The sequence below is a fragment of the Loxodonta africana genome, chromosome 9 (assembly GCF_030014295.1).
Source record: "Loxodonta africana isolate mLoxAfr1 chromosome 9, mLoxAfr1.hap2, whole genome shotgun sequence".
Lineage (NCBI taxonomy): Eukaryota > Metazoa > Chordata > Mammalia > Proboscidea > Elephantidae > Loxodonta > Loxodonta africana.
In genome coordinates, this window is record NC_087350.1 from 79,792,595 (window position 1) to 79,819,373 (window position 26,779).

General features: G+C 51.9%; 1 protein-coding gene across 2 annotated transcripts in view; it reads left to right on the forward strand.

The window, feature by feature from the left end:
- The window catches only part of SHB (SH2 domain containing adaptor protein B), a 145,963-nt gene that overhangs the window by 97,356 nt on the left and 21,828 nt on the right, over window positions 1-26,779 (forward strand). For both annotated transcript variants that reach the window (XR_010323060.1, XM_023545352.2), the window contains exons 4-5: window positions 14,564-14,735; window positions 22,279-22,398. Coding sequence is in view for 1 of the 2 variants with exons in the window: in XM_023545352.2 (XP_023401120.2) it covers window positions 14,564-14,735; window positions 22,279-22,398 (292 nt within the window). In the remaining variant the exon portion in view is untranslated. The remainder of the gene's footprint in view (window positions 1-14,563; window positions 14,736-22,278; window positions 22,399-26,779) is intronic.

Here is a 26,779-nt window from a genome sequence, read left to right on the forward strand (position 1 = left end):
AAAGTGCTTATAAGAACCGAGGGAAGTGCTTATGTTTAATGTTAAGAGGCAAAAAGGCAGTTGCAATTTTTTTTTATGCATTTAGGAGTCCAGGCATGCAAAACAAGAAGACATTGAGCAACTCATTTAATGCTTACCACATTGAAGGTCAAAAAGGGAGAGGTTTTATTTTTAAATTGTTTAAAATTCCTTTGCCTTAAATCTCCCCTTTTTTCATGCACAACTAGATCTTTCCTCCCTTTCTAACCCCCAACAGCAAGGCCTCTGCCCTGTCCCACCCCGAGCCCCTTCATTGTGCCTTCTAGAAGACCAGAATATTCTACTCCCTGGACATAGCATGCTCTGTGCTAGTCCCGTTCTTTCTGCCTTATCCCAACTGGTGAACTTCTGTGCTTCCTTCAAGGACCAGCTTGAACGCTGTCCCCTCCACCAGCCCCCGCTGGTACATAGCCATGCATCCCGCAGACTTCCTTACAGCATCTCAGGGCCTGTCGAGCTTCCTATACACCTCACTGGTGGAACACTCCTCACACCATGTCAGAGTTAGCTCTGTAGGTGTTGTCTCACCTGCCAGGTTGTGAGTGCCTCAAGGACACCTTGTCTCACCCTATTCCAGCACCTGACCAAGAGACGAGAACAGTCATGTGGCTGAAGGCCCTTGGCCACCCCAAGTCTCTTCCATGCATTTTACAGCCTACCCTCTTCCCCTTGGAAACTCTGGTGGCGTAGCGGTTAAGTGCTACAGCTGCTAACCAAAAGGTCGGCAGTTTAAAACCGCCAGGCGCTCCCTGGAAACTCTATGGGGCAGTTCTACTCTGTCCTATAGGGTCACTATGAGTCGGAATCTACTTGACGGCACTGGGTTTGGTTTTGTTTGGTTCTTTTCCCCTTAGAGTGGGAATTCCAGAACACTTAATTGTGTTCATGAGGAACCTTTACATAGATCAAGAGGCAGTTGTTCAGACGGAACAAGGGGATACTGATTGGTTTAAAGTCAGGAAAGGTGGGTGTGCGCCAGGGTTGTATTCTTTCACCATACCTATTCAATCTGTATGCTGAGCAAATAATACGAGAAGCTGGACTATATGAAGAAGAACGGGGCATCGGGATTGGAGGAAGACTCATTAACAACTTGCGTTATGCAGATGACACAACCTTGCTTGCTGAAAGTGAAGAGGACTTGAAGCACTTACTATGAAGATCAAAGACCACAGCCCTCAGTATTGATTGCACCTCAACGCAAAGAAAAATCCTCACAACTGGACCAATGAGCAACTTCATGATAAGCGGAGAAAAGATTGAAGTTGTCAAGGATTTCATTTTACTTGGATCCACAATCAACAGTCATGGAAGCAGCAGTCAAGAAATCAAAAGACGCATTGCATTGGGTAAATCTGCTGCAAAGGACCTCTATAAAGTGTTGAAGAGCAAAGATGTCACCTTGAAGACTAAGGTGTGCCTGACCCAAGCCATGGTATTTTCAGTCGCATCATATGCGTGTGAAAGCTGGACAATGAATAAGGAAGACTGAAGAAGAATTGATGCCTTTAAATTGTGGTGTTGGCGAAGAATATTGAATATACCAGGGACTGCCAGAAGAACGAATAAGTCTGTCTTGGAAGAAGTACAACCAGAATGCTCCTTAGAAGCAAGGATGGCGAGACTGCGTCTTACATACTTTGGACATGTTGTCGGGAGGGATCAGTCCCTGGAGAAGGACATCACGCTTGGCAAAGTATAGGGTCAGCGGAAAAGAGGAAGACCCTCAACGAGGTGGATTGGCACAATGGCTGCAACATTGGGCTCAAGCATAACAACGGTTGTAAGGATGGCGCAGGACCGGGCTGTGTTTCATTCTGTTGTGCGTAGGGTCACTATGAGTTGGAACCGACTTAACAGCACCTAACAACAACAACAACAGCTTTTCCCCTTAGGGGGAAAAATGTGGCAGCCTGCTTCTGTAAAGATTTACAGCCTTGGAAACCCTATGGGGCAGTTCAACTCTGTCCTACATGTTTGTTATGAGTCGGAATCGACTTGACGGCAATGGGCTTGATCTTGTTAAGTCTCTCTCCCTGGCACAAGGGAAACCAAGAACTGCCCTCTAGCATGGCTGATGAGAGGCTGTGCTCCTCCCAGGTGAGTGTGAGATGAGGCACTCTTTGCGAACACTAGTTTGATTATAGGGCTGGAGGGCCTGTGACGTGAGATAGTACTCTAGGCTGGTGAGTATCAGCCTCCTCTGGACTGTCCACTTTCAGATCACTCAAAGGCTCTTGCTACCATTGATGCTACTGTAGGCTGGTGCCTTGCTGTGGAAAGGGTGGTCCCTGGACCAGCAGCATAGGCCTCGCCTGGAGCTGGTTGGAAATCCAGGGTCTCAGGACCATTCCGGACCTGCAGAGTCAGAATCTGCTTAAGCAAGCTCCCCAGGTGACTCGTGTTCAAGCAGAAGCACTCACCTATGGATCATCATCGCTTCACAAGGCACTCAGGCCAGAACGTGCCCACCTTTACCCAAGGGTGGTTTTAGAAGGTCTCAGGTAGAACTGCCTCAGAATGAGTTTCTGAGCCTACAAGATCCATTTGGACTTGGATTTAGATCACCAAGTGGCTCTTATCGGTGTTATTACAGATTAATAAGAACACACAAGTAAGCCCGTGCATACCCTGCTTACTGGTTAATCTGCCCCTGCTCAGTGTCATGTTCACATCTGTGTCTCATCAAGTCGCTTAATCTTTTTGTATCCTCCTCCAGGCACATACCAGTTGTGCTTTCCCGGAGAAGCTTGATAACTCAGTTCAGATTCCTAGGGCATAAAAGGCAGAGGCTGACTCAGGGGCTGGAGCGATTCTGTGGTCTTCGGCCTTTAGTCATGACCACAGGCAGGCCACTCCCTATGACTGTGGACAGTCTGTTGGATGCAAGCAAGAAGCACCCTCATTATCTTCTGTCCCCTGAGTGAAAATGGAAGGAGCCTTGATGGCGCAGTGGCTGCTAACCAAAATGTTGGCAGTTCAAACCCACCAGCTGCTCTTCGAGAGAAAAGACCTGGCAATCTGCTCTCCTAAGGATTACAACTTAGGAAACCCTAAGGGGCAGTTCTGCCTTGTCACGTGGGGTCACTATGAGTCAAAATTGACTCAAAGGCTACAACAAAACGAGTGGAGGTGGAGGGAGAGGTGGATGGGCCACCTTTCAGGTAACGAGGACAAGTTTAAAGAAGCTGGACGAGAATGCTAAAGCACTGTCACTGTTCCACTTGTAAATGGCGTCCCCCAGTGTGGCTGCTCAGGAGTGGAGGAGGATGTTCCCACCAGCCTCAGGACTGTGTATGCACATGTGCAGGCGTGCGCACGCGTCCAGACCAGGTGGTGGGGGGGCTGGGGAGTGAGGCAGGGTCTGGCTAGGCCCCATCCTCCATGTCATGTGCCTCGTGGAGATGCCCCACATGGTTTTCTCTATTATCTGATGCTCTCTGCGATGAGTTCTGGAAGCCTGGGGTGCAGAATCTGTAGCTGGGGAACGTCTGTGTGAGATAGAGTTGGTTGGGTAGAATTGTTTTCATTTCTTTCCACCCCTCAGATTTCTCTGTATGTCTAGCCTGGATGAGAAAACCTGGATAGTGAACTCTGTGTTTCCAAATTTTGAAAGGGCTGTGGTGGGTCAAAGGTGTGGCGTATGACCTGGGAGACCCAAAAGGGCAGAGCTGGGCCCACGAAGGGAGGAGTCACAGGGAATTAAGATTGGGTAAATTATAAGAATTCCACTTTGCCCTGAATGTACATAATGAGTTCCCCATCGCTGGAGGTGTGCAAGCAGGAGATTGGTTGTAACAGGATGGATAACAGAGGGCTTCACCCAGCAGTGGGGCTGGCCAAAGGTGGGGAGAAAGGAGGATCTTTGTATTACCTAGATGATTCCATCTATGAAGCAAAAGTGCCTCTCACCTTCCACAATGCTGTCTTGTGTTGCATTTGTGAAAGAGGCCCTTCTCAAAAGGACATTGTGGCGTACCCCAGGGATGTAGCCCTCCTCGTCTATGCTGTCACACCTGTGCTGGCTCAGCCAGTGCCTCCAGACTAGCCTTTATGGAGGTCGGCTGCATGCTCTTCCCTTCTAGGTTATACTGTGGGGGCTGCAGCTTCAGGAAGGCTCGATTATCACTTCCTGTTGTCATGAAAACGGCTATCACAGGGTGTGAGGTGGTCCTAGTTTCTGGAGAATGAAAGTCTTCCTTGTCTCCATTCTGTGGCCATATTTAATTAAGGGTTTGAGGAGTGGGTGGTTGAGAAATACTATAAGCTCTCTGAAGAGTCCTAGGCTTTCATGGCCTGCCCCCTCTCCAGAAAGCTGATCCCGGCATTCGCCAATGCCCCATCCTACACAGTTGCCTATGTTGGATCCTAGCCCAGGACAGATGCCGCTCAAATTTCACAGCTGGCTGTATGGAGTGGGCTGCAGCCTTCTGCCTCCACTGAGAGATGGTGTGGCTCCCATCAAACTGTTAGCCCCTTCCCAGCCCAGAGAGACACCTGCCTTCCAGAGCTGGCTGGAGTCTGTTCCCGGTGTCCTTTGAATCACCCCCCAGGAGTCTTTACAGCAACAAATTACATGACTAGCAGGTGGGCCTAGAAATGGCCCTCCTGCCCTGTCCCCAGTCCCCGCCCTGCCCCCAGTCCCCACCCTGCCAGATGCGACTCCAGGCCCACAAGGCCTGTGTGAGCAAGCAAGGAGGAGCCTCAGATGACATGACAGTCCCAGGGTGGCACAGGCTGGGGTGCAAAATCTGACCACCCCTGGGCTTGTCGTCTGTGAGGATGACTGGTGCCTCTACAGCTCTGGACGGGGGCCCTGGTTGTGAGATGATTAGATGGAGCTTCCACAGGAGTGGCCCACACAGGGAGGGGCGTAGGGCAGGGCAGGGCTGTGGAGCTGGGGTGGATAACCCCGAAAAGCAGACCCACGGTGGGGGAGGCACATAGTTTGTATCTTCCACTCTGAAGGGCTGTTGCAAGGACAGGGAATGGGCCTGTCCTGGGAGCCTATGAAATGAGGCCAGGTATGCCCTCTGCAGAGGGTCCTGGCGAGAGTGCTGACACGATCACTAACGTTTACTGAGCTCTTCCCCTGTGCGGAGCACTTTGTCCACCTTGATCCTCATGACAACCCTCTGGGAGATTAGTTTCCTCATTTTACAGATGAGAAAACTGAGGCCCAAGGAAAAACAACTTGCCCAGGGTCCCACACCTGGTCAGTGGCGGAGCTTGGATTTGAACCTGCACACTCTGACTCCAGAGCCCGTACCCTAAACCTAGTTAGATGGCTGACCTCCCTGAGTTACCCAAGATGCTGCATGAAATATGGCTTCCCTGTTAGAGCCCTTGCTCTCCCACAGCCCCCAGGAAGGGTGGCGTGCCTTTCCTCTCCCTTGCGCTGATTCCTCCCTTCATCTGCAGCTGATACGATACATACTGGGCTGTATGTCCCCTCTTGAATAGTTCCAGCTGAGGATTCTGTAGGAAACAAAGTGCCTAGGTTCGTGCCTGCATGGGGGTGACCAGCGTCATCCTACGAGTTGGTCAAGTTCTGCTATTACTCAGCATCCGGAGGGGCTCCCACCCCACACCATGCTTTCCCTGGTCCAGATGGGGAAACTGAGGCCCAGAGTAGGGAGGGAAACTGCTGAAGACCTCATAGAAGAGCTAGGCAGACCATACAGAGAGGATGGTTCAGCATTTCCTTATAATCCAATGAGTAGTGCTAAAAGCTGCATCTTTAATTATTTGCAGTTGCCTCTGAGAAGTAAGCAAGCTCTTGATCGAGGAGCCAAAGGGGAGGAGAGTATGGAAAGGAGGCCCTTGAGACCTTTTTGAGAAACAAGTTATTTTCATTGCAGCTCACCATCTGAAGATGTGTCTTGATTGAAATTACTTTTCAGGCGATGTCCTGGGCTCAGCCAGTGATGGGTCTGCCTCCCCACAGAGATAAAAGACAGATGACTCAAACTGTGCTCAACATAGTTATTTTGAGTACTTGTCTGTCTTCCCCACTGGCTCCTTGGCAGGTTGCTATGCTCTAGAAAGCTTAGGATGGTGTCTGGCATGCTGAGACCCAACAGGGCAATAGAAGGAGTCAGACAATCTCAAGTTCACATACCGGCGCCACTACTCACCAGCTGCAGGACCTCAGACAGGTGGTTTGATCTCCCTGAGTCTCAGTTTCCCCATCTGTAAAATGGGAAGTCGCATCTTTGTCACACTGGACCTCTGTGATGATCAGGGAAGAAGATCTGGATGAAAAGACTTTGTAAGCCCTAATTTTGTTATTGGTGTTCAGAGAAGGCTTGCTGTAGTAAATAAAATTGAATTTGATATGAAAACCGTACTGCATAAAGACGTATTTAGAGGGCACGGAGGATCCATTCAGGAAGCTTATTCCCATTTATGCTTGGCATTGAGAAGCATGGATGGCGTGGAGAGCAGGCTTCTGTAGGGAATCTCAAGTCTCCGTTCCAGCAGTAGTTCTAACCATGAGCCCCTTGGGTCTTCCAGTCTCCATTCAGTCCCTCCTGAGGGCTGGGTCGCTGGTCCCCGAATGTGAGAGGGTCCCTTTTCTCTCTGCCACATCCGTCCCGACTCTAGGAATCATCTGTTTATGGGTTAGTTGGTTTGCCAATTGAAAGTGCCTCAGAATCACCAGGAGACGGCGTAAAACAGATTGCTGAGTCCCACCCCCAGGAGTTCCTGATTCAGTAGGTCTGAGGCAGGGCTTCAAACCAGTTCGTTCCAGTTCAGACCTCTGCTGAAAATCTGCATTTCCACCCCAGATATACTGAATCGGAATGTACAGTTTAACAAGACCCCCAGGCGATTCTTAAGTATAATAAATTTTGAGAACCACTGCTATACTAGCGGTTCTCAGAATTGGTCCCTAACCAGCAGCATTAGCATTGCCTGGGAGCTTGTTAGGCAGATTCTCAGCAGGGGTTTAAAAAGCCTTGGTCTGTGGCTGAGGCATGATAATTTGTATTTCTAACAAGGTACCAGGTGATGGCGATGCTGATGCTCTGATCTGGGGACCACACTTTGAGAACCACTGGCCTAGGGCTCACTGTTAGTGTTCTATGTGTTCAGTGTTGGGGTAGGGCTAGGGAGGGGTGATCTCAGGTCAACCCAGGTGATACCAACTTCATCTCCTCCAGGAGGCCTTCCCTGACCTGCCCACCACCCGTATCCGGTTTGGGCTGGGCTCCTTCCCTGTGCTCCTACCACACCCTGTGCACATTGGTATATTCCAGAACAGCCAGGTGTACACTTATTAATAATGTAAGCTTGAGAGTTGCTGACGTTATGGTGTTCGCTCCTTAGCTGGGAGCCCTCGAGTTTTGACACCTTCCTAGCCTCATCAGGTGAGGCTAAAAGGGTAGAGAAATGGAACGGTCCCAGGTATGTTTATTTCCTAAAGAACTGTGAGTCATCTGTGAGCCAGCTCAATTGACTAAAATAATCCCATTAAGCTAGTAAGGAGGAAGAGGGGAAAGACAGGAAATTAACATTTACTGACCACTATTGTGAACATCTGGGGCCTTGGTGGCGCAGTGGTTAAGAGCTATGGCTGCTAATCAAAAGGCTGGCAGTTCAAATCCACCAGCCACTCCTTGGAACCCTATGGGGCAGTTCTACTCCATCCTGTAGGGTTGCTATGAGTCAGAATCAACTCAATGGCAGTGGGTTTGGTTTGAGTTTATTATGAACCTGACAAAGATTAACCCTATGAAGGTGGGTGTTTCTCCCATCACACAGGTGACAATACTGAGGTTCAGAGAGGGTGAGTGACTTGCCTGTGGTCACACAGCTCGTAAATGGCAAAGCCATTACTCTTGTTCTTTGCACTGCTGTGTTGACATCGTGAGCATAGAAAGGACTGGCTTGAACATTGCGTTTATCTTGAACCATTGTGAAACGGGTTTGGTTACTGTTGATGCAGAAACCATTGAGCCCACTCCATGTCGATCTCATGACTTGTCGCTGTCACCGCCAAACACAAATGCCCTGAAGCTGGTAACACTGATGTTGTGCTCATCAGGACACCAAGCCAGATTTGCTGTTCCCACCAAGCCCATGACTCATCCTCCAGAGCAAAGAATAAACAGGCTCAGCCTCTGTGGAGGGCACCTAGGGGAATCTCGGACTTGGCCCCCCACCCGCCACCAGCTCTTTGACCTCCTTCTCACAGTTGGCTTTGCTTGCCTCCATGATGCTTTCTGCCCATTGCATAGCTTCCCAGAATGCCTTGGGCCCGTAAGGAAATTAACAATTGTTTTGGTACTGGGAGATTTTTGCTGTGTAATGAGTAACAGTTGTAATTAATGTTTAACACGTGTGAACAGCAGATCTGCCGAGAAAAGGGGGTTTAAATGAGAACTGAGATCACTGGCTTCCTTTAGCTAATGTTACTGAGGGACAGGTTTTTCCAGTTGGCGTTTCTGTTTGGCATACGAATGAATTCATTTAGTAACCTAAAAGAAATGAAAAACGCCAACCTTAATAGCTTTGGCTCATCTGCTGATTATACTGATAGATAGAAATGTTCCTTCAAGTACCTTTATTTCCTGTGAGGGGGAAAAAGCAGGGCTTAAGATGGGTTTTTTCTAGTTCGAGCCTCTGGTGAGAATTTAATTTTCACCACCAGATATACTGAATCTAATCTATAGTTTAACAAGATCCCCAGGTGATTCTTATGTATAATAAATTTTGAGAACCACCTCTGTACTAGTAGTTCTCAGAATTGGTCACTAACCAGCAGCATTAGCATCGCCTAGGAGCTTGTTAGAAATGCAGATTCTTAGCAGGGGTTCGAACCAGAAAGGAACTGGTTCAAAGCCTGGGGAAAAAAATGAAAAAAACCCACAAAGACTTGGTAAAATATCTCTTAGCTCTTCTCTTTGGCAAATCAAAGATCTCCAAAATCCAAGAGATTTTTAAGCTCTACAAGGTTAGAGACCCTACATGCCTGTGTCCCTACCTAGCACAAAATAAACCTGGCACATAATAAACACTCAGATATTTGTTAAATTATTGAATAAACCAGCTCTCAGGAAAAACAGTCCCAGGTTCTTGGGAGGGGGAGATGCGTTAGAACCCACAGAGATGGTTTGTTTTCACATCCATTCTTTTAGGATGTAAACCTGTCTCCTCTCCAGGTGAGGTCTGAGGAGACCTGCAGGGGAAAGGGACAGTAATAATTGACTGTGACTTCCGTGGTTACCACCTCTGGTCAAACTCCCAATGAGAAGCTGAAAGTGTGTCTGACGATTGGCCTGGGATGCCATGTTGGGGGTGGGAAAGACTGGCGTGTGGGTTGATGGCACACAGCCATGGGAGAGCTATGTCTGTAGCCAACCCCTGGCTTGTCCCCTCTCTGTCCTCCCTCACTGCCACCTGATCTGAGGCAGCAGCAGGAACACAGCTGAGCCGGGGCTTTGGTGGGGATGGGGAGACACGATTCCACAAATGCCCAGCCTGCTCTCTGGAGGCCCTCTGAGACTTGGGGTGGAGGGGTGTCACTTTTTAGGATTCTAAATAACTGTCTGTGGGTGTCTACAGGGGAAGCTACCAGGAGGCCAAGTGAGCAGGCCTCCTCTGTCTGGCATGGCAGGTGGGCCCGGCCCAGGACTAGCAATGTGCCCAATAACCCAGGGGCTAGAGCCGTGAAGTCTGGATTGAAGTCCCTGTGCTGCTACTTGCTAGCAGGGTGACCTGGAGCAAGTTGCTTAACATACCTGTGCCTTTGTGTCCTCCTGTGTAATGGAGATGGTAATAGGCACTGCCTTGGTGAGTTGTTTGGAGAGCCCTGTGTGCTCATCTGTGTGCAGTGCGTGGCCACAGCACAAGTGCAATAGATGTTGGTTTTCGGTATCATTGTTACGGCTGTTCATTTTGAGAACGGATTGCATGGTAGGCGGGCTTATGCTGATCTCTTTAGAGACACCCGGGATTCAGGACACCTGGGTTCAAGTCTCTGTTCAAGTCTAGCAGTTGACTTTATGCAAGTCTGTCTCTTTTCCAGACCTCAGTTTCTCATGTAAAATGAGTCATGAGGGTGCAGATGGCTTGCTTTGGCAGCAGTGAAGGCCTCTGCATTTAGGGTATTGAGTCATTTTCATCAGGATTTATCCTTAGGTTTCCTGTAGCCAAGCGGCAGCCCCAGGGGCAGGGTCTTTGCACCATGCAGTGGTATCCCTGTTCACCATGGGGAATGCGCGCGCGCGCGCGCACACACACGCACAGAGCCACTCCCCCTTCTGCCAGGCCTGCCTCCTGGCCCAGGCCTGGGTGTACATGTGTGGACACTGTTCCTGGAACCCAGGCTCCAGCCCAGCACCTGCCTCACAGCCTTCCCAATGACCTGCCTCGCAGGGAGTCACCAGCCACCTCCCCTCACAATGAGGACCTCTGTTCTCGGGCACCTCCCACACCAGGTGGCACCTCATTGCCCTGGGGCCTCCGTGTGTCTGTGAGGTGAATACAGAGGCTTCTTGTTGGCAATCCTGGAAACGCAAACCAAACATTTGCTGAGCCGTCTGTTGTCTTACGACCTGATGGAGAGGAGCTTGCACTCACCGGGCAGGCAGAGCAGAAAGGGAAAATGAGGGCTCTCTTGAACTGGAGGGAGAACGGGGCTTCACTTCTCTGGGCCTCAGTTTCTTCATCTGTAAAACGGGAATGCTGCTTGTCTTGCATGCTTGTGAGAATCAGATGAGACAACATAGTACGCATGTTTTGAAAGCTGAAACAGCAGTGGGTTGTAGTGCTGGGAACAGAGTTGTCATCTAGAGGTGTTCATGCATTGTTGTAAAAGTTTGTGGCATTTTTGTGGACTCCTGGGATCATGTAGCCCACTTCCCCCTCCCCAAACCAGTGCACAGTCTCCCCTCCTGGCCCTCTCCGGGGGAGTTCACAACACACAGGGTCGCAACCCTTCTGTACCGCTCCTCCCCTGGCCTACCCCAGCTTTTCCCCAGCCCAGAGTCCTGGTGTTGACACTGTGGAGGAATCAGGTACCAAGGACAGCTTGGAAGGGGCATCTTTGACACCTTGATTCTGCTCTCTGTGCACTTGTTTCTTCATAATAATCTGATATCCATCAACGAACACCAGGCCTGGAGAACTCTCCAGGCTCTTCTTCTTCAGCTCCACATGGCTGACAGACGTGGCCCATATTCCTTTCGGGTGCATCCATAGAGGGGCCCAGGAAAACTCTTCATACACTGAGACTCTGTGCATACAAAGTCTTGTTTTTAATCATTGCAGTCCTCTCTGTCTCTGCTTGAAGGGGTCTATGTCCTATACTGGAGACCTGGGAGGGTCTTAACTCCAGAGCAGCCAGGAAGAGGCAGGATGTTAGTGAAGCCCACAGCTAGATTGTCTGAACTTGGAAAGCATTGCAGGCCTCACCTGTGGCCCAAGGCCATGAACCCCTTGGCTCCCCTCCAGCTCCCATTGCATGGTCTCTATCCCCTGGGGTCACTGTCCGGACCCTGAGTCAGTGGGCAAATTACTTGACCATGCCAGGCCTCAGTTTTGAGGCCTTATAGGGCCACAGTGAGGGTTGGAAGAGAACAGCCACATGAGGTCCTCAGCACAGTGCCTGCCTGAGAAAAGGAAGCACCAAGTAAAGGTTAAGCCATTTTTCAAAACGGTTTTAGTCCAGCTCCTAAGTTTCCCTTCTTGACTAATGAATGGAAGTTTATGGTCCTGGTGGCCTGGGTAGAGGATCATTAGTTCAACAAATATTGAGCACCTGTTACATATCAGGCATTCACTGTTCTAGGCATTGGGGGTCCTGCCTTGAACAAAACAGAGTAAAATGTCCTGTCCTCTTGGAGCCTCCAGTCTAGTGAGGAATTCCAGCAGGGATCAGGGAAGAGGAAGGTGGTTTCTGATACCAGGCACTTTATATTCTTGGGTACACGAGTGTGAATTGTCCTGAGCACAGATGTATGACCATGTGGGTAAGGAGGGTGAGGACCACCATTTCCAGGGGCCCGACTGGACTTTGATCCATCATCTGTTCCTGACCACCTCCACACTCGCTTCAGGTATAGGTATTGCCAACCCTCTTTTATAGATGAGGCAGCTTAGGCTCAGAGAGGTTTAGATACTTGCCCAAAGTCGTGTAGTAAATGGCGAAAGTAGGATTCAAACCCAGGTGTTCCTGACTCCAAGGTTCATGCCTTTCCACGATACTGAGCCACTTCAGTTCCTCCATTCCCTGACCTTGTTTCTGTCATCAGCCCTTCACTGAGCCAGCTGCATGCCGGGTGAGGGGAGGGTCACAGGAGGCTATGCCAAGTACTGCAGTAGGTTTGGGGCAGACAAGAGACTAATCCCAGTTGCTACCCACACAGAACGCCCAGGCTGATTGGGGGAGAGTGGTGTGGTACCCATTCAGTTGTGCCAAGTGCTATGAGCGCCTAGAAGAGGAAGAGGGTGGTTCTTAGCAGGGGATCAGGCGCAGCTCTGCGGAGGGCAAGTTTGCCTGTGAGCGAGGCACAGGTCGGGCCTCACCCACCCTGCAGGTTTTCTTGTGGGGAAGGAGGGCCTGAGAGTGGCGGGTGCTGGAGCCCTGGAGCCCCAGTCCTAGGCTCAAACCTCAGCCCTGCACTTAGCTTTGAGACGCTGGAGGAGTTCTTCCCCACCCTCCCTCTACACCCGTTTCCTCCCCCGTTACACGTGCAGGGGTGTTGTGAGGGTGAGAGTAACACAGAGCATGGGATGTTGTCTCTGTTGTTGGCAGGGACTGGACTTCAGGGCTAAAAATCCAAAACCAAACCCATTGCCATCCAGTCAATTCCAACTCATAGCGACCCTATAGGATAGAGTAGAACTATCCCACAGGGTTTCTAAGAAGCAGCTGGTGGATTCGAACTGCTGCCCTTTTAGTTAGCAGCTGGGCTCTTAACCACTCTGCCACCAGGGCTTCAGGGCCAGTCAACATAAATTCTGTAATACAAGTAGAAAGGGGACCGCCAGCTTCAGAACTAGAAGAACAACATGAGCTGGGTGTTGAAGGATGAATCCTTTCATAACACCAGAACCTTTTGAAAGGCATCGGGACATCACAAAGGGGCCACCTCACCTGCTCTGGAGCCGGAAGATGGCTGGTAGGCCAAGTCTAAGAGGTCTTTAACTGGGTCACCACCCCCACTGCCAGCAGGACTCTGGTCCCCATCATCAGAGCCAGAGTCAGAAGGGCTCCTGGTGCCTCATCTTGACCAGCTCTGAGTCTCACTTCCCTCTACAGGATTCCAAGTTCCATTTTTAATTGCCTATAGATGGAATTAATTAGGTTCTGTCATTTTAATGACTCGCAGGAGTGGTGTTTTTTTTTCTCTAAATGCAGATATTCTTTTGAGGGATTGTGTCTTTATCTTTTGCAGAAAAATCACTAAATTAAAAGTATTGCCATTTTAAATTGCAGATTAAGGAGAAACTTAATTAGAAGGAATGAAAGCATTTGTGTTTGGAGCTTTTGTTCTGTTTTTCTTTTTTTTTTTTGCCACTGAATCATAGCACTTGGAGTTTGTATATGTTCATTTTAGGTGAAATGATTTGCCTAATTAAGCCTGTCACTCATCACCACCTGTTCTCTCTTAAATACACAGCTATATTGTTAAGCTTGGAAGTGAATGTATAAATTAATTCAGTGGAGAATTACAGTGTTGACTAGGATGTTATTAGGTTTTATCCAGTTTATCTGGTATGAAAACTGATACTTTTCCCCCAAAAAAGCAAAACAGCAGCTAATTAAGTTTCTTGACTCAGGATTTCATTGAGCACCCATTATGTTACAGGCATTGTACTAGGCACGGGGGACAGGAGCAAATATGGTGCAGCCCCTGCCCTCAAAGGGCTTGAGTCTAATGGGAGCCAAGCAGGGAAAGTGGGTACCATGGCCCGAGGTGAGTCTGGGGAGGAGGAGGTACAGTCAGGGAAGGCTTCCTGGGGGAGGTGACCCCGGAAGGGCAGTTGGAGTCAGTCAGATGGAGACTGGCTAAACAGAGAGAAGGGTGTCGTGGCAGTTTCGGTGGAGCACCGGGCTGTGCAAGGGAAAGGCTCATTCAGAGGCAGATGCCTCCGGGAAGTTGCAAGGAATTGAGTGTGGGAGGCAGGAGATGAATGAAGGGGTACTGGCCAGAGAGCCAAGGCGGGTCCTGGAGAGCCTCGTAGGTTGTGCTGAAGCACCTGGGCTCTTGTCTCACCTCCTGTGGCAGGAAGTTTGCTATGGGTTTTATATTGGCAGCAATTCCCAATCTCTGATTGCAGCCAGTGGAACCCTGGGATGTCAAGGGTGAAAGTGACTTACAGTTCATCCGTTCCCTCCTCCTTCGCTAAGCAGAAGGCACAATCTTTGGAGCTATGTTTTTTCCATTGCCTGAAACAGCCTCTGTGAATTGTAAAGCCCCGGCTAGGACAATTGAACCCTTGCCATGCACTGCCCAGTAACCCCTGGGCTGAGCTCCAGGTAACCATGCTGTCTCGCTCTCCCCCCCCACAGTCCAGTTTAACGGAACCGAGAAGCGGCAGGCATCCCCCTCGCCTTCCCGGGACCGGCGGCGCCAGCTTCGTGCTCCCGGAGGGGGCTTCAAACCCATCAAACATGGGAGCCCCGAGTTCTGTGGGATCCTGGGAGAAAGAGTGGACCCTGCCGTCCCCCTGGAGAAGCAGATGTAAGTTCTAACAGCAAAACTCAGCCTCACTCCCTGTTCATCCAGTCTCTGCTCTTTCCTACATTGTTTTTCTTGGTTTAAAAATTCAGACTCAGAATGGCAGAGTGAAAGGGGCCTCATGAACAGATGTACTGACCCTCATGTACAGTGGGCTGGCTGAGGCTCAGAGACGGTCAGGGCCACCAGCAAGTCAGTGGTAGAACTGGGATTGGAACTCGCATCTCTGATTACTAGCCCTGAGCTTTTGCTGTCCACACTACACTTCCTCCCTTTCCTTTGATGCCAGCAGCAGGGACTGCAGAGTAGTCCTCGTGGCTCCTCCCTCCTCTTACGTCCTTGTTTCTACTTTCATCATGCAGCAGATGAGTTCTTCGAAAGCTAAGTGTAAACTAAAACCTGTTCCCAGTTGATTTATTTTCTAGCTAGAGAGATGTTTTTGCTCCACATCTGCTGCATTTTAGCTGGGCAGAGCCTATACGCTTTTGATTGGGGTTTCCTCAGCCCTTTTGATTTGGGTCTCCTCAGCCCCTGTGATTTGAGTCTCCCCAGCCCTTTCGATTTGGGTTTCCTCTGCCCTTCGCCCAGTGCTTGGGCCCAGGCAGTGGCCACGTCCCATCTGTGCTGCCCACGATGTCTCTTGCCCCTTTCCCACCGTGAGACCCCCCAGCGTTGTGCTGAGTCAGGCCTTTACCTCCCTCGCCCCCAGCATCGTGGTTATCACCTCCAGAAAAGTCCTCACCTCTGCCCTCAGCCAGGTTCAGGATGTTTAGGTCCCTACATGGCACTGAAGCCTTCAGTGGCTCCCCATCACCTCCAGGGCCAAGTTCTGTCTCCCTAGCCTGCCATTCACCCTGTGAATTTGCCCTCAGACTGGTTTGTCAGCTCCTCACCACTCCACGTCTGGATTGCAGTGAGCTTCTGCTCTTTATGCCTGGGTAGCAGATGTTGTACAGGTACCTTCGTGTATATCGTTTTCTTATAATCACCCCGTTTTATAGATGAAGACACTGGGGCTCAGAGAGGTGCAGAGCTTTGGCCAGGACCTTACAGCTCCGAGCGCAGACTCAGGACACAGACCCCACATACTCCCATTTTTTCCCTTGCCTCTTACTCTTCTCTTATCCCCACCCTCGGCACAACACCTGGCACAGAGTAGGCACTTCATGAAGCCAAAGAGATGGGCCAACACCACTCACAGGTCCTTGGGAGACTTTCTCATCCTATCATGTGCTGTATTGGTCTCTGGCCGGGGTTCTGGTCCCAGCCCAGTAGTGCATCCTCTCACAGGAGATGCTGGCTCCATGAGTAGGATGCAGGGCTCTCTGAAGAACGCCACACATCCCCTCTTTCAGCATATGCTGTGATCTACAGAGGCTGAGCTGCCTGCCTTTGTGAGGGCCCTGCGCCTGCGGTACTGAGTTCCGGGGAGCACTCCCAGCAGGTGTTGTGTTAATCAATTCTCACAGCCACACAGATTGGGTGGCAGGTTTTGCTTATTTCTGATCAAACTGCACCTTTTTATCAACAAAGTTTGAGGCAGAGATGCCTGAGGGCGTGCATCCTGACCAGGCATGACTGGGTCTAGGCTCAGCCAGTCCAGCCAGCCCCCTCCCCACCCCGAGGCCAAGCCTTAGTCCTGAGAGATTGGGGCTCTTGAGGGCACTTCTCCCTTTCCAGTTCCCTCCTGACAAGGCCCTCAGCCAAGTCCAGAGTCAGGACCAGCTTTCCCACCCCCATCTTTTCATCTCCTGGAATCATGCTGCCCTGCCTGCCAAAAGCCCTGACTCATCATCCTAGAGGCATAACGTGGCCCAGGTAGAGAGGATCACCTAGTCCCCCGCCCAGGCCGATGATGCTTCAGCATTTAGGAAGCCGCTTCTAGCCCCAGCTACTCTGCCCTAGTGCGGAGAAGGTAGGTGCCTGCAGCACTGCGAGATATGCCCTGGCCTCGGGGGGGTGTAGAAGATTGGAAGTCACACCTGGTTGTATGCCTGTACCACTTGCCTTCCCTCCTGGGTTGGTACATGGGCTGCCCAGGGACCTCCCCCTGCTGCCCGAAAGCAGCCTATCGCCCCCTCCATCCTTCATCGTCGTTCCCATCAGTGTGTGAACAAGTTCTAATCACTAATGTCTTAAAAGTAGATAAATAAATAACATCATCTCACTTTGACCTCCCCTAACTCTAGCCATGGCCCCTTTGAGAACATAAGCTCCATGAGGACAGGAACATGTCTGGGTCACCACTGTATCCCCAGTTTCTAGAACAGCACCTGGCACATAATAGGTGTGTAATAAATAGCTATCAGGCGAATGAACAAGGTCTCCGTAAACTGTCAGCCTTCCTCTCTACCCTTCCTCACCTCCCACTCTCTCCTCACCCACCACACCTGCTCCCCTTCTCCACCCGGGTCTCCAGGTGGCCTCCTGTGCCCCAGTGGCAGGCGGCACATTTGACTGCCCCCTGCTCTAGTTTTTCTCCTGCCTCCCCGGCTGCTCCTGCGCTGGCTCCTCCACCTCTACTTGACCTGTGCCTGGACTTCCCAGGGCTCAGTTTCCAACTACGTGCTCTCCCTGGGTTGCCTCTTCAGCCTCCTGCTGGATGACTCACAAGTGCATCTCCCCAACCCACTCTTCTCCCAGAGCCCCCACTCCTACATGCAGCTGCTTCTTGGCATCTCCGCTTGGCTGAGGAATGGATATCTCACTCTTACCAGGCTCCTGATCTCCTCTAAACCGGCTACTCCCCCAGCTTCCCCAACACCATGAACAGCATCACAATTGTCTAGTTGCTCAATTTCCTTTTTTTTTTTTTTTTTGCCTCACACCCAGTATCTGATGCATTACCAAGTTCTGCCAGTTCTCTTCCAAAATACAGCCTTCCCACAGGTCCCAGGTAACCAGACCCTGCCTCCCACTCTACCCTGATCCTATACCACTCACCCTACTCCCAGTGCTTAGGCCATTCTTGCCACCTTTCTATTTTGTAAACAATCCAAGCTCATTCCTACCCCAGGACCTTTGTACTTGCTATTTCCTCTGCAGAAATGCTTTTTCTTTGGCTGTTCACACGATTGGCTCCTTCTCATCATGCAGGTCTAAGGTCACATGCCATCTCCTCAGAGACTTCCCCCTCCATTCCTCCTAAAGTAGGTACGTCCTCCCACCCTAAACCCAAAATCCCTTGTCATCTAATCAACTACAACTCATAGCGACTCCACAGGGCAGAGCAGAACTGCCCCATAGGGTTTCCAAGGCTGTAATTTTTACAGGAACAGACTGCCATATCTTTCTTCCACAAATCAGCTGGTGGCTTCAAATCACCAACCTTTTGGTTAGCAGCCGAGCATCTAACCCCTGCTCCTCCCACCCTAGTCACTGCCTTATCACCAACCCTGTATTCTGGCACAGTACTTAACCACTATCAGAAATTGTTTCCTGTATCTGTTTGCTGATTATCCATCTCTCCATATCAGCTCCATGAGCTCAAGGGTGTAGTATGTAGTCAATAAATACTGACTGAGCAGGTGGGTATTGGATAGGACAGATGACGCTGGTCGAGTCTTCCTTAGTCCCTGGTTCTGACCTGACTGGCCAGCTCCAGAAGGTCCAGCACTTCCTCATGGTGACCTCCCACATGGGTTCTCTTAGTCCAGGCAGAGCCTAACCCCCACAGGGCCACCCAAGCCCATCCTGCCTCCTGGTCTCCAGCCTCCTGCTGACAGCTGGCCTGATCCAGTGCCCTTTGCCCTTTTCTCTCCACCACCCCCCCCCCCCAGTTTGGTTTTCCTTTGATTCCCTAACCCCAAGCCTCCGGCCTTTCTCTCTGTGTGGGGTACCAGAGCAGCCAAGGAAGGAACCAGCAGCTTATCCTGTTTACCCATGAGGGATTACCCTTAACAAGGCCCCAGGAGGCCTGCCCACCACCGCCTTCCCTAGATTTGCCACTGTGCTCAGGGTAGGGCGGGCAGCAAACAGCGCTTGCCCTCAAGACCACTTCTGGGCCTTTCCCTGAGGACAGCTCAGCTTCAAATGGCTGAGCTTGTTTTCCTTATAAAACAGCATTTTTGTCAGGCCACTGGAGGTGTGTCATGCAGGTGAAATTTCTTAGAGAACAGTCTTACCAAAGCTCTTATTTCTAAAGTCTGCTCTGTCTTTGTCTAACTATGTCTCCCGGTTGCAGTACTGTATCCTTTCTAAAGCATACCTTGGGCTTTTGTGTCTCTGCAGTGTTTTAATTATATAGCAGCCTGTGCATCCCCCAAGTCTCATTGTTCTTTATGTCTACATAAGTTTAGAAAGGAGGCAGGTCTGTGGTCTGCATCTTTCCTGCCTTTGCCCTTAGTGCGTTTCCCCCCAGACACCCAGGTGTCCTGCTCCTCGGACCACTGAGACCACACTCTGAGTGGTCACCTTCCAGGCAGTCTGCAGATCAGCCACATTCTCATTGGTCAGGAGTCAGTGCTACCCATAGGGACACTCACTCAGATCTCCTCTCCAGCCTTCATTTTTTTAAAGCTGAGTTTGTTTTTTTAGGTTATAATTATGTCATCAAGGATCCCTAGCGGCACAGTGGTTAAATGCCCAGACCTTAACTGAAAAGTCAGTGTTTCGAACCTACCAGCCGCTCTGTGGGAGAAAGATGTGGCAGTCTGCTTCTATAAAGATCTCAGCCTAGGAAACCCTGTGTGGGCAATTCTCTTCCGCCCTATACGGTGCCTATGAGTTGAAATCGACTCGACGGCAATGGTCTTTTAATTATGTCATCACTGTGCTGCCACTCAGCTCCCAGTACTGCTGGTGAATGGCAGGCAGTGCACAGGGAAGGCGGTGCGCCCTAGTTCTCTGAGCAGGCTTTCTGTGACAGAACTCACAGAGGTTCTGTGGAGGGCGCTCCTGGGCAGGTACAGGAGGCAGTGTCCCCAGTCACTCCTAGAAATTTAAAACCCTGACTCTGTGGCCGACAGGCACCTACAGTAATTACAAGACAGTGGTGGTGTTACGCGGCTGTCTGCAAGTTCAGTCCCTTTCTCTTGATGCTCATAGCTGCCTTTGTTGAAACCCACCCTGTACAGGCTCTGCATAAGGTCATCCCGTGTGTCATCTCATTTAATCCCCACAACTCCAAGAAGGGGCTGGAGGGATTTAACTCGATAGAGAACCATTCAGTCAGGTTCAGCATTTTGTCCCAGACCCCTACTGGTGTGCGCCAGAGCCAGGACCCAGAGCCCTGGCTGGGGCTGTCCGAGTGAAGCCTCCCCACCCGCCCGCCACCTCTGCCTCTCTTCCTGGCTCTGTCTCCAACCACATCACTGACCCTTCCCCTCTACCACATCACTGACCCTTCCCCTCCCACCACATCACTGACACTTCCCCCCCAGCACATCACTGACCATTCCCCCCCACCACATCACTGACCCTTCCCTTCCCACCACATCACTGACCCTTCCCCTCCCACCACATCACTGACCCTTCCCCTCCCACCACATCACTGACCCTTCCCCTCCCACCACATCACTGACTCTTCCCCTCCTACCACATCACTGACCCTACCCCTCTACCACATCACTTACCCTTCCCCTCCCACCACATCGCTGACCCCTCCCCTCCCACCACATCGCTGACCCTTCCCCTCCCACCACATCGCTGACCATTCCCCCCCAACCACATCACTGACCCTTCCCCTCTACCACATCACTTACCCTTCCCCTCCCACCACATCGCTGAACCTTCCCCTCCCACCACATCACTGACCCTTCCCCTCTACCACATCACTTTCCCTTCCCCTCCCACCACATCACTGACCCTTCCCCCCACCACATCACTGACCCTTCCCCTCCCACCACATCACTGACCCTTCCCCTCCCACCACGTCACTGACCCTTCGCCTCCCACCACATCACTGACGCTTCCCCCACCACATCACTGACCCTTCCCCTCCCACCATATCACTGACCCTTCCCCTCCCACTACATCACTGACCCTTCCCCTGACCACATCACTGACCCTTCCCCTCCCACATCACTGACCCTTCCCCCCACATCACTGACCCCTCCCCCACCACATCACTGACCCTCCCCCTCCCACCACATCACTGACCCTTCCCCTCCCACCACATCACTGACCCTTCCCCTCCCACCACATCACTGACCCTTCCCCTCCCACCACATCACTGACCCTTCCCCTCCAAGACCAGAATGCAGAGAGATGTGCATTGTGAGCAGGCCCGCTGACCACCAGCATGGATGGTCGCTACTCTTTCACTGAAATTCTGCTTCCTGCTTTTCCAATCTAAAAAAATCTGTGTTTTCTTTGTGTCCCCGGGTCGGGAACAGTAGCTGGGTTGGACTTCCCCTGCCGAGGCTCCCATTGGACCCTTTCGTCCGGAAGCAGCAACACTGGTATTCCTCTATGCCTGATTGATGCCAATTCAGGAACACAGTGCTGCCATCGTGCACCAGCCACCTGGCATCCTGAGCCATGGGTACTGTCCACTTGCCCCACAGATGTCACAGAAAGGTAGAGCGTGTCCCTACTACCAGCACCCTCTGATGGCTTCCTAGCTCACTCAAATGGAGAAAGCCATATCCTTGCTGGCCCCTCCCCATAGCCTCTTGGGCCTCACCTCTCACCCAACCCCCGTTACTGCCTCACCCCAGCCACACTGGCCTCCTGGCCGTTTCCAGAGCACACCAGGTGTGCTCCTACCTCAGGGCCTTTGCATGTGCTTCCTTTCCCTTGGCCAGAAATACTCCTTTCCATCCGCCGTCCTACGTGACTTCCTGTCTTGCCTCCTCCCTGTCCATACTCAAACGTCACTTTTCCGGAAGACTTCCCTGGCTGCTTCCCTTCGGGGCAGCCTGTTTGATCTTTGGTAACATCTTTATTTCAAACTCATCATCACCTTCCATTATGTTCAGAATAAGATCCAAACGTCTTCCCTTAGCCCACAGGCGCCAGGTAACCGCACCCCACCTCCTATTCCGCCCTCATCCTGTGCCACTCCCCCTACTCACAGTGCTCAGGCCATTCTTGCCTTAAAGCAGCAATCCCCACTGCAAGCTCGCAACCACTATAAAACCCATTTTACAGATGGGGAAACTTGTTTTCTTCCGTAGCACCTATCATCATTCAGCGGACTACATGATTACTGTCTGACTCCCTGCGCTAGAATGTAAGCTTTGTTGGGGTGGATACTGTAGATTTTGTTCGATGTTTTTTCCCCAAGATCTGGCAGTCAGTAAATCTGTGTTGGACAAACAGACCAACGTCTGCCTTGTAACGAGAAGGCCCGAGACACGCTGACAGCTGCCCTTGGAGGTGCCGAGCCTCCCTCTGAGAGGAGCAGACCTCAGGATGTCAGGGCCGTGGGAGCGCTGTCCTCACTGGGAGCTGACGCCTCTCTGCCTTCTCCCCAGATGGTGTCACGGAGCCATCAGCAGGGGCCATGCCGAGAGCCTGCTGTGAGAGGACTATACCTCAGGGTGTCAGGGCTGTGGGAGCACGGTCCTCACTGAGTGCTGACCCCTCTCTGCCCTCTCCCCAGATGGTATCATGGAGCCATCAGCAGGGGCGATGCCGAGAGCCTGCTGCGACTCTGCAAGGAGTGCAGCTACCTGGTGCGGAACAGCCAGACCAGCAAGCACGACTACTCCCTCTCCCTGAAGTGAGTACAGCGCGTGGCCCAGCCCACCTGGCAGCCTCAGATGGAGTGCCACCTGGCCGTCGCGTCTGGCGGAAAGACCCGCCAGCATACCCCCGGGAAACTTGCTAGCACGAGTTATCTCAAGTCTTGGTTTTTCAATTCGATCTTATTCTCCTAGGATCCAGAGGAGTTTTTATGGTTGCCATTTCTGCCTCCCCAGAAGAGAAGGGGCTTTTTCCTAGGATTTACATTAAATAACCAAGAATAGCTTTCATGTCTGCTGCAAGTCACGGATTGTATAAAGTGCTCAGCAGACCCCATCCCTCTCAGAATCCTCTGATGAGGGATATATTATCTCCACTTTGCAGATGAGGAAACTGAGGCTCAGAGAGGGAACGTACATGGCTAGCCCAAGGTCACATTGCTGGCCCAAGTGGCAGGGCAGGACTGGAGGCCAGCTGTCCACTCCCCACTGTGCCATGCTGCCATCGTGAAGCTGGCACTCACTTGCTGTTTGGGCAGGTATGATGTCACAAAGATTGTGAAGGGTAGAGTCAGGAAGATCCCTGCTGACATACCTGTGGCTACTTTGCTAGCGGTCAGGTCTTTGTGACCCACAAGGCACTGCTGTCAAGATGGGCAGGCCCAGAATTAGAAAAGGGCTTGGTTGGGTGCATCATCTTGGGACAGCAGAGGGCTGGGGTCAGTCTGGAGCAGAGAGAGCAGGCCAACTTCACCATCCTTGGTGACACTGACCCCACTGCCCACACAGCTGGCATGTTTATGGGCCTCTGGCAGCCACACTCCAGCAGCCTCTCTGCCCCTGACGTGGCCTCTGAGAGTGGTCAGTGGAACTGAAAGCAAGCCAGGAAGAGAGCTCTACTGTTCCTGGTGGTCTGTGCTGGCAGGAGGGCCTGGGCTTATCCCCCAATTCTGTCACCAACTTTGTGTCCTTGGGAGATCCCTTCTTGCTCCCGGCCTCAGCTTTCCTATCTGTAAAGTGGGTTTCAGACCATCTCTTGGGTTCCATCCAGTAACAGCACTACCTGAGAGGGGGACAATGACACCACAAGCACAGGAGAGGACAGCAAGGATGGGGCAGAGGCCAGGCCATCACAGAGGCACCTGGAGGAGGGAGGGTATTCAGAGACATGGCAGACCACACATTTCTTAGGGATTGTCCAGGACAGAGGGAGCAGACATGGCCGGGTGACCCCAGATGGGGAATTACAGGCAGGCAGATTCTAGCTCAACAAGAGGGAAATTTTCTAACAAGCTGTCCAAGAATTAGAGAAGCTGCCTCAAGAGGTAGTGAGCTTCTCGTCAATGGAGGTGTGCAACCAGAGGATTGGATGACCACCTCCTGAGGAGGATATAACTGGCTGGGAGGGACAGAAGCAAGCAGGAAGGCTGCTGTTCTCAGAGCTGCTGGCAGCTGCCTCCTTCACAGCCCACCGTCAAACCTGAAGGTTTAAAGAAGTAGGTCAGTTATCGAAGCTGAAGGAAATTCAATATGCTAAACCGCAGCTCAGGCAGGAGGCTGGGCAGGAGGCAACCAAAGCCTGCAGAGTGTAATTAGATTGAGGAGGGGGCACAGAGGGGAAGAGGTCCGCACTGCTGGCCATGCTGACGGGGGCAGTGGGGTCCTTGACTTCTCGCTGGTGCACGCAGCTCCTCTGACCCCCTTGCTGTTCAGAGATAACCTTGCAACCCAGGTGCTAGTGAGGGATGCTTTCTGATTTCTGTCTTCCCACATCAAGGTGAAATGCACTGTTCTGGGCTAAGAGAGGTAAAGGAAGCAGGTGGCATCAGAGATGCGGGCTCCTATGTCACCAGCCTTTCCCTGCAGACAGAGGCAGCCTGCCCTCTACCTGGGCTTCTTCAGCTCTATAGAGAAACTCTGGGGCACTTGTTACACTGGGTTGTGACTCTCATCCCTCTGGAAAGTCCCAGGGTCAGGAAGTGACAGGAGTGAATACACAGAGGAGGGGAGACAGGGTGCCCCATGCCAAGCCTGGCACTCCATGAGGGCCAAGGCCCTGTCAGCTGCTTGAGCTTCCTGTCCATTCCGGGGGGAAGTGCTGTGAGTCCCCGTGGTGACTTCCACACAGTCCTGCCTTCAGGGGACAGCCTGCTGAGTGCTCTGGAGTGCCAGGGCTGAGGTTCCAACAAAGGGGCGCTGAAGGAATTGCTAAGCAGTTACAGAAGAAGCCATACCAAGAATACCCTTCAGGATCCCTTCTCAATCCCCTGTACCAAGTGCTCGCAGTTGCAACCCCAGAAATGGGTCTCCAGGAGATTGTCTCCATCACAGTCCCGAGAGCGTAGCTCCCTTTTCATCCCTGATTCGTGCCATTCCCTAGATGGTAGGACCACCGTGGTGGGGTGGACAGCACCTTGGTTCTGTTCTTGAAGTGATAGGCGTGCAGCTGGAGGCCCAGATGTCCTGGCAGCAGGCAGTAGAGACAGTGGGGTTCGCGCCTGACCCCACTCACTGGCCTTGTGGCCTGGGCTCACCACTTCGCCATTTGGAGCCTCGGTGTCCTCACCTGTGCACTGGGATGGCAATGATCACTGTGCTGTCAGAACGTCACCTTGTATTATTCCTGCCCTGCCCCTCATCGCCTGGGTTGGCCCTGCAATATGATTGAAAGCTGAGTGAGTGTAAGAGCCACAGAAAGGGCCTGTTGCCACTCCTGCTACCTGTGTGTTCTTGGCCTCCTCGTCCACCTCTGCCCAGGATGGGTTGGAATTGGTGGTCACTAAGGTCACTAGCCCCTGTCGCTTGGCTCAGCCACCCTTTTGTCCTTGGAGCTCTCCCAGTCCAGAGGAGGGGAAGGAGATGGGGAGACCACCCAGGGCCTTTGCCAGGACCCTGGATGAAAACACTGTGCCATCAGGCTCCAGGTTTCATTCCCTGCACCGTCCTATCTGACCTCTCATTATCAGAAATGAGACTTTGGTACTGGCCTCTCCCTGGGGAGTTGGGAGTGGAGAGTTTAGTTTTGCATACTTGTCCAGAGCCATTAGAGACCACCGCCAAAGGCCAGAGGGGGAAGCCTTATCTGGTCAGCTTTCCCTTGAAGACACCCAAACCTGGGGAGGTGGGCTGGGCCATCCTGGGGCTGGGGGACAGGCTGCTGAGGGGAGGTGGGCTTGCCTCCCCGCAGCCTCATTCCCCCCGACCAGCCCCGCTGGCAGCCAGGAAGCCAGCACCCTTGCATCAGCCCTGTGTGTCCCTTTTGCCCGGGGTCAGCCCCAGCTTTGCCAGCCGCCCTCTAGAGGGTGGGGCTGGCATTCCCCATACACTGCCTGGTGCAAATTGACATCGGAATTCCAGCTATGCTGCTGCTCCGCCTCTGGCCATTTTCATGTGAACCTTGGGGCTGCAAAGCCCTGCTGTGAGGTGTTCTAGAGTGGAGAAGGGGGCTGGGGGAGCCAGCCTCAGAGAGCAGAGCCCTCCACCCTTCTGCCCTCCCTTTGGCAGGTATTTCTCAGAGCCCTATGTACCAGGCTGTGGGCTGGGCATAGGAGAGAGATCTCTGGAGGCCCAGACTTGATGCGTGGGTGGGCGGTCCCTGCCACAAAGGGTTAGGAGAAGCTTCAGGGAGATGTTTGAAACTTGAAGAGAGGCGAGAGCCCTCCAGGTAGAGACTACTGGAGGGCGAAGTGGAATCTCAAAGGGTAGGAGGGCAGGGAAAGACAGGGAGATGTGGGAGAGTCTTGGCAGTTCTTGTGTGTCTCAGTTGTGAGTGATGGAGGGCCCTGAAGTATAGGGTCCACTCACTGAGGTCCTGTCCTTGGGCACCCACCTTATGCTTGAACACTATTCCCACCTATCCTCCCTCCCGGCACATCCACTTTACAGTTTATACATGTGCCCTAGGACAGTTTTACAAGATGACAAGGACAGGGATTGCCACCCTCTTCCCCTTCTTGGGGTAGTGGAAACTGAATGACCTGTCCAAAGTCTACAGCGGAACTAAGGCTGGGGCAGACAGAGGCCATTGGCCTCCCAGCCCATTCTCTTCCCACCACCTCTAACATTCAGTCAGAAGGTCCTCAGGTGTCAAACTGTTTAGTCCAATCCATGTGCTGTACATATGGAGAGACTGAGACCCAGAGGGGAATCGTGATTGTCCTAAGGCTGCCAGCTGACAGTTGGCCACACTGACATTAGAGATGGTGGCTGCTTCCCACTGTAGGGACCAGACAGATCCCAACCCCCCACCCCGGCAAAGGCTCCCTGCAGGCCTGGTGTTCCAGGACGGCACCTGCACACCCGCCCCGCTGCTTCCCAGAAGCCCTCCATGGGAGACACCTCCACCTGTGAAGCTGCCTTATAGAGCTCTTGCCTGGTTCCCTTTGAAAGCTCCCCCTGCCCTTTCTGCCTGCAGAGATC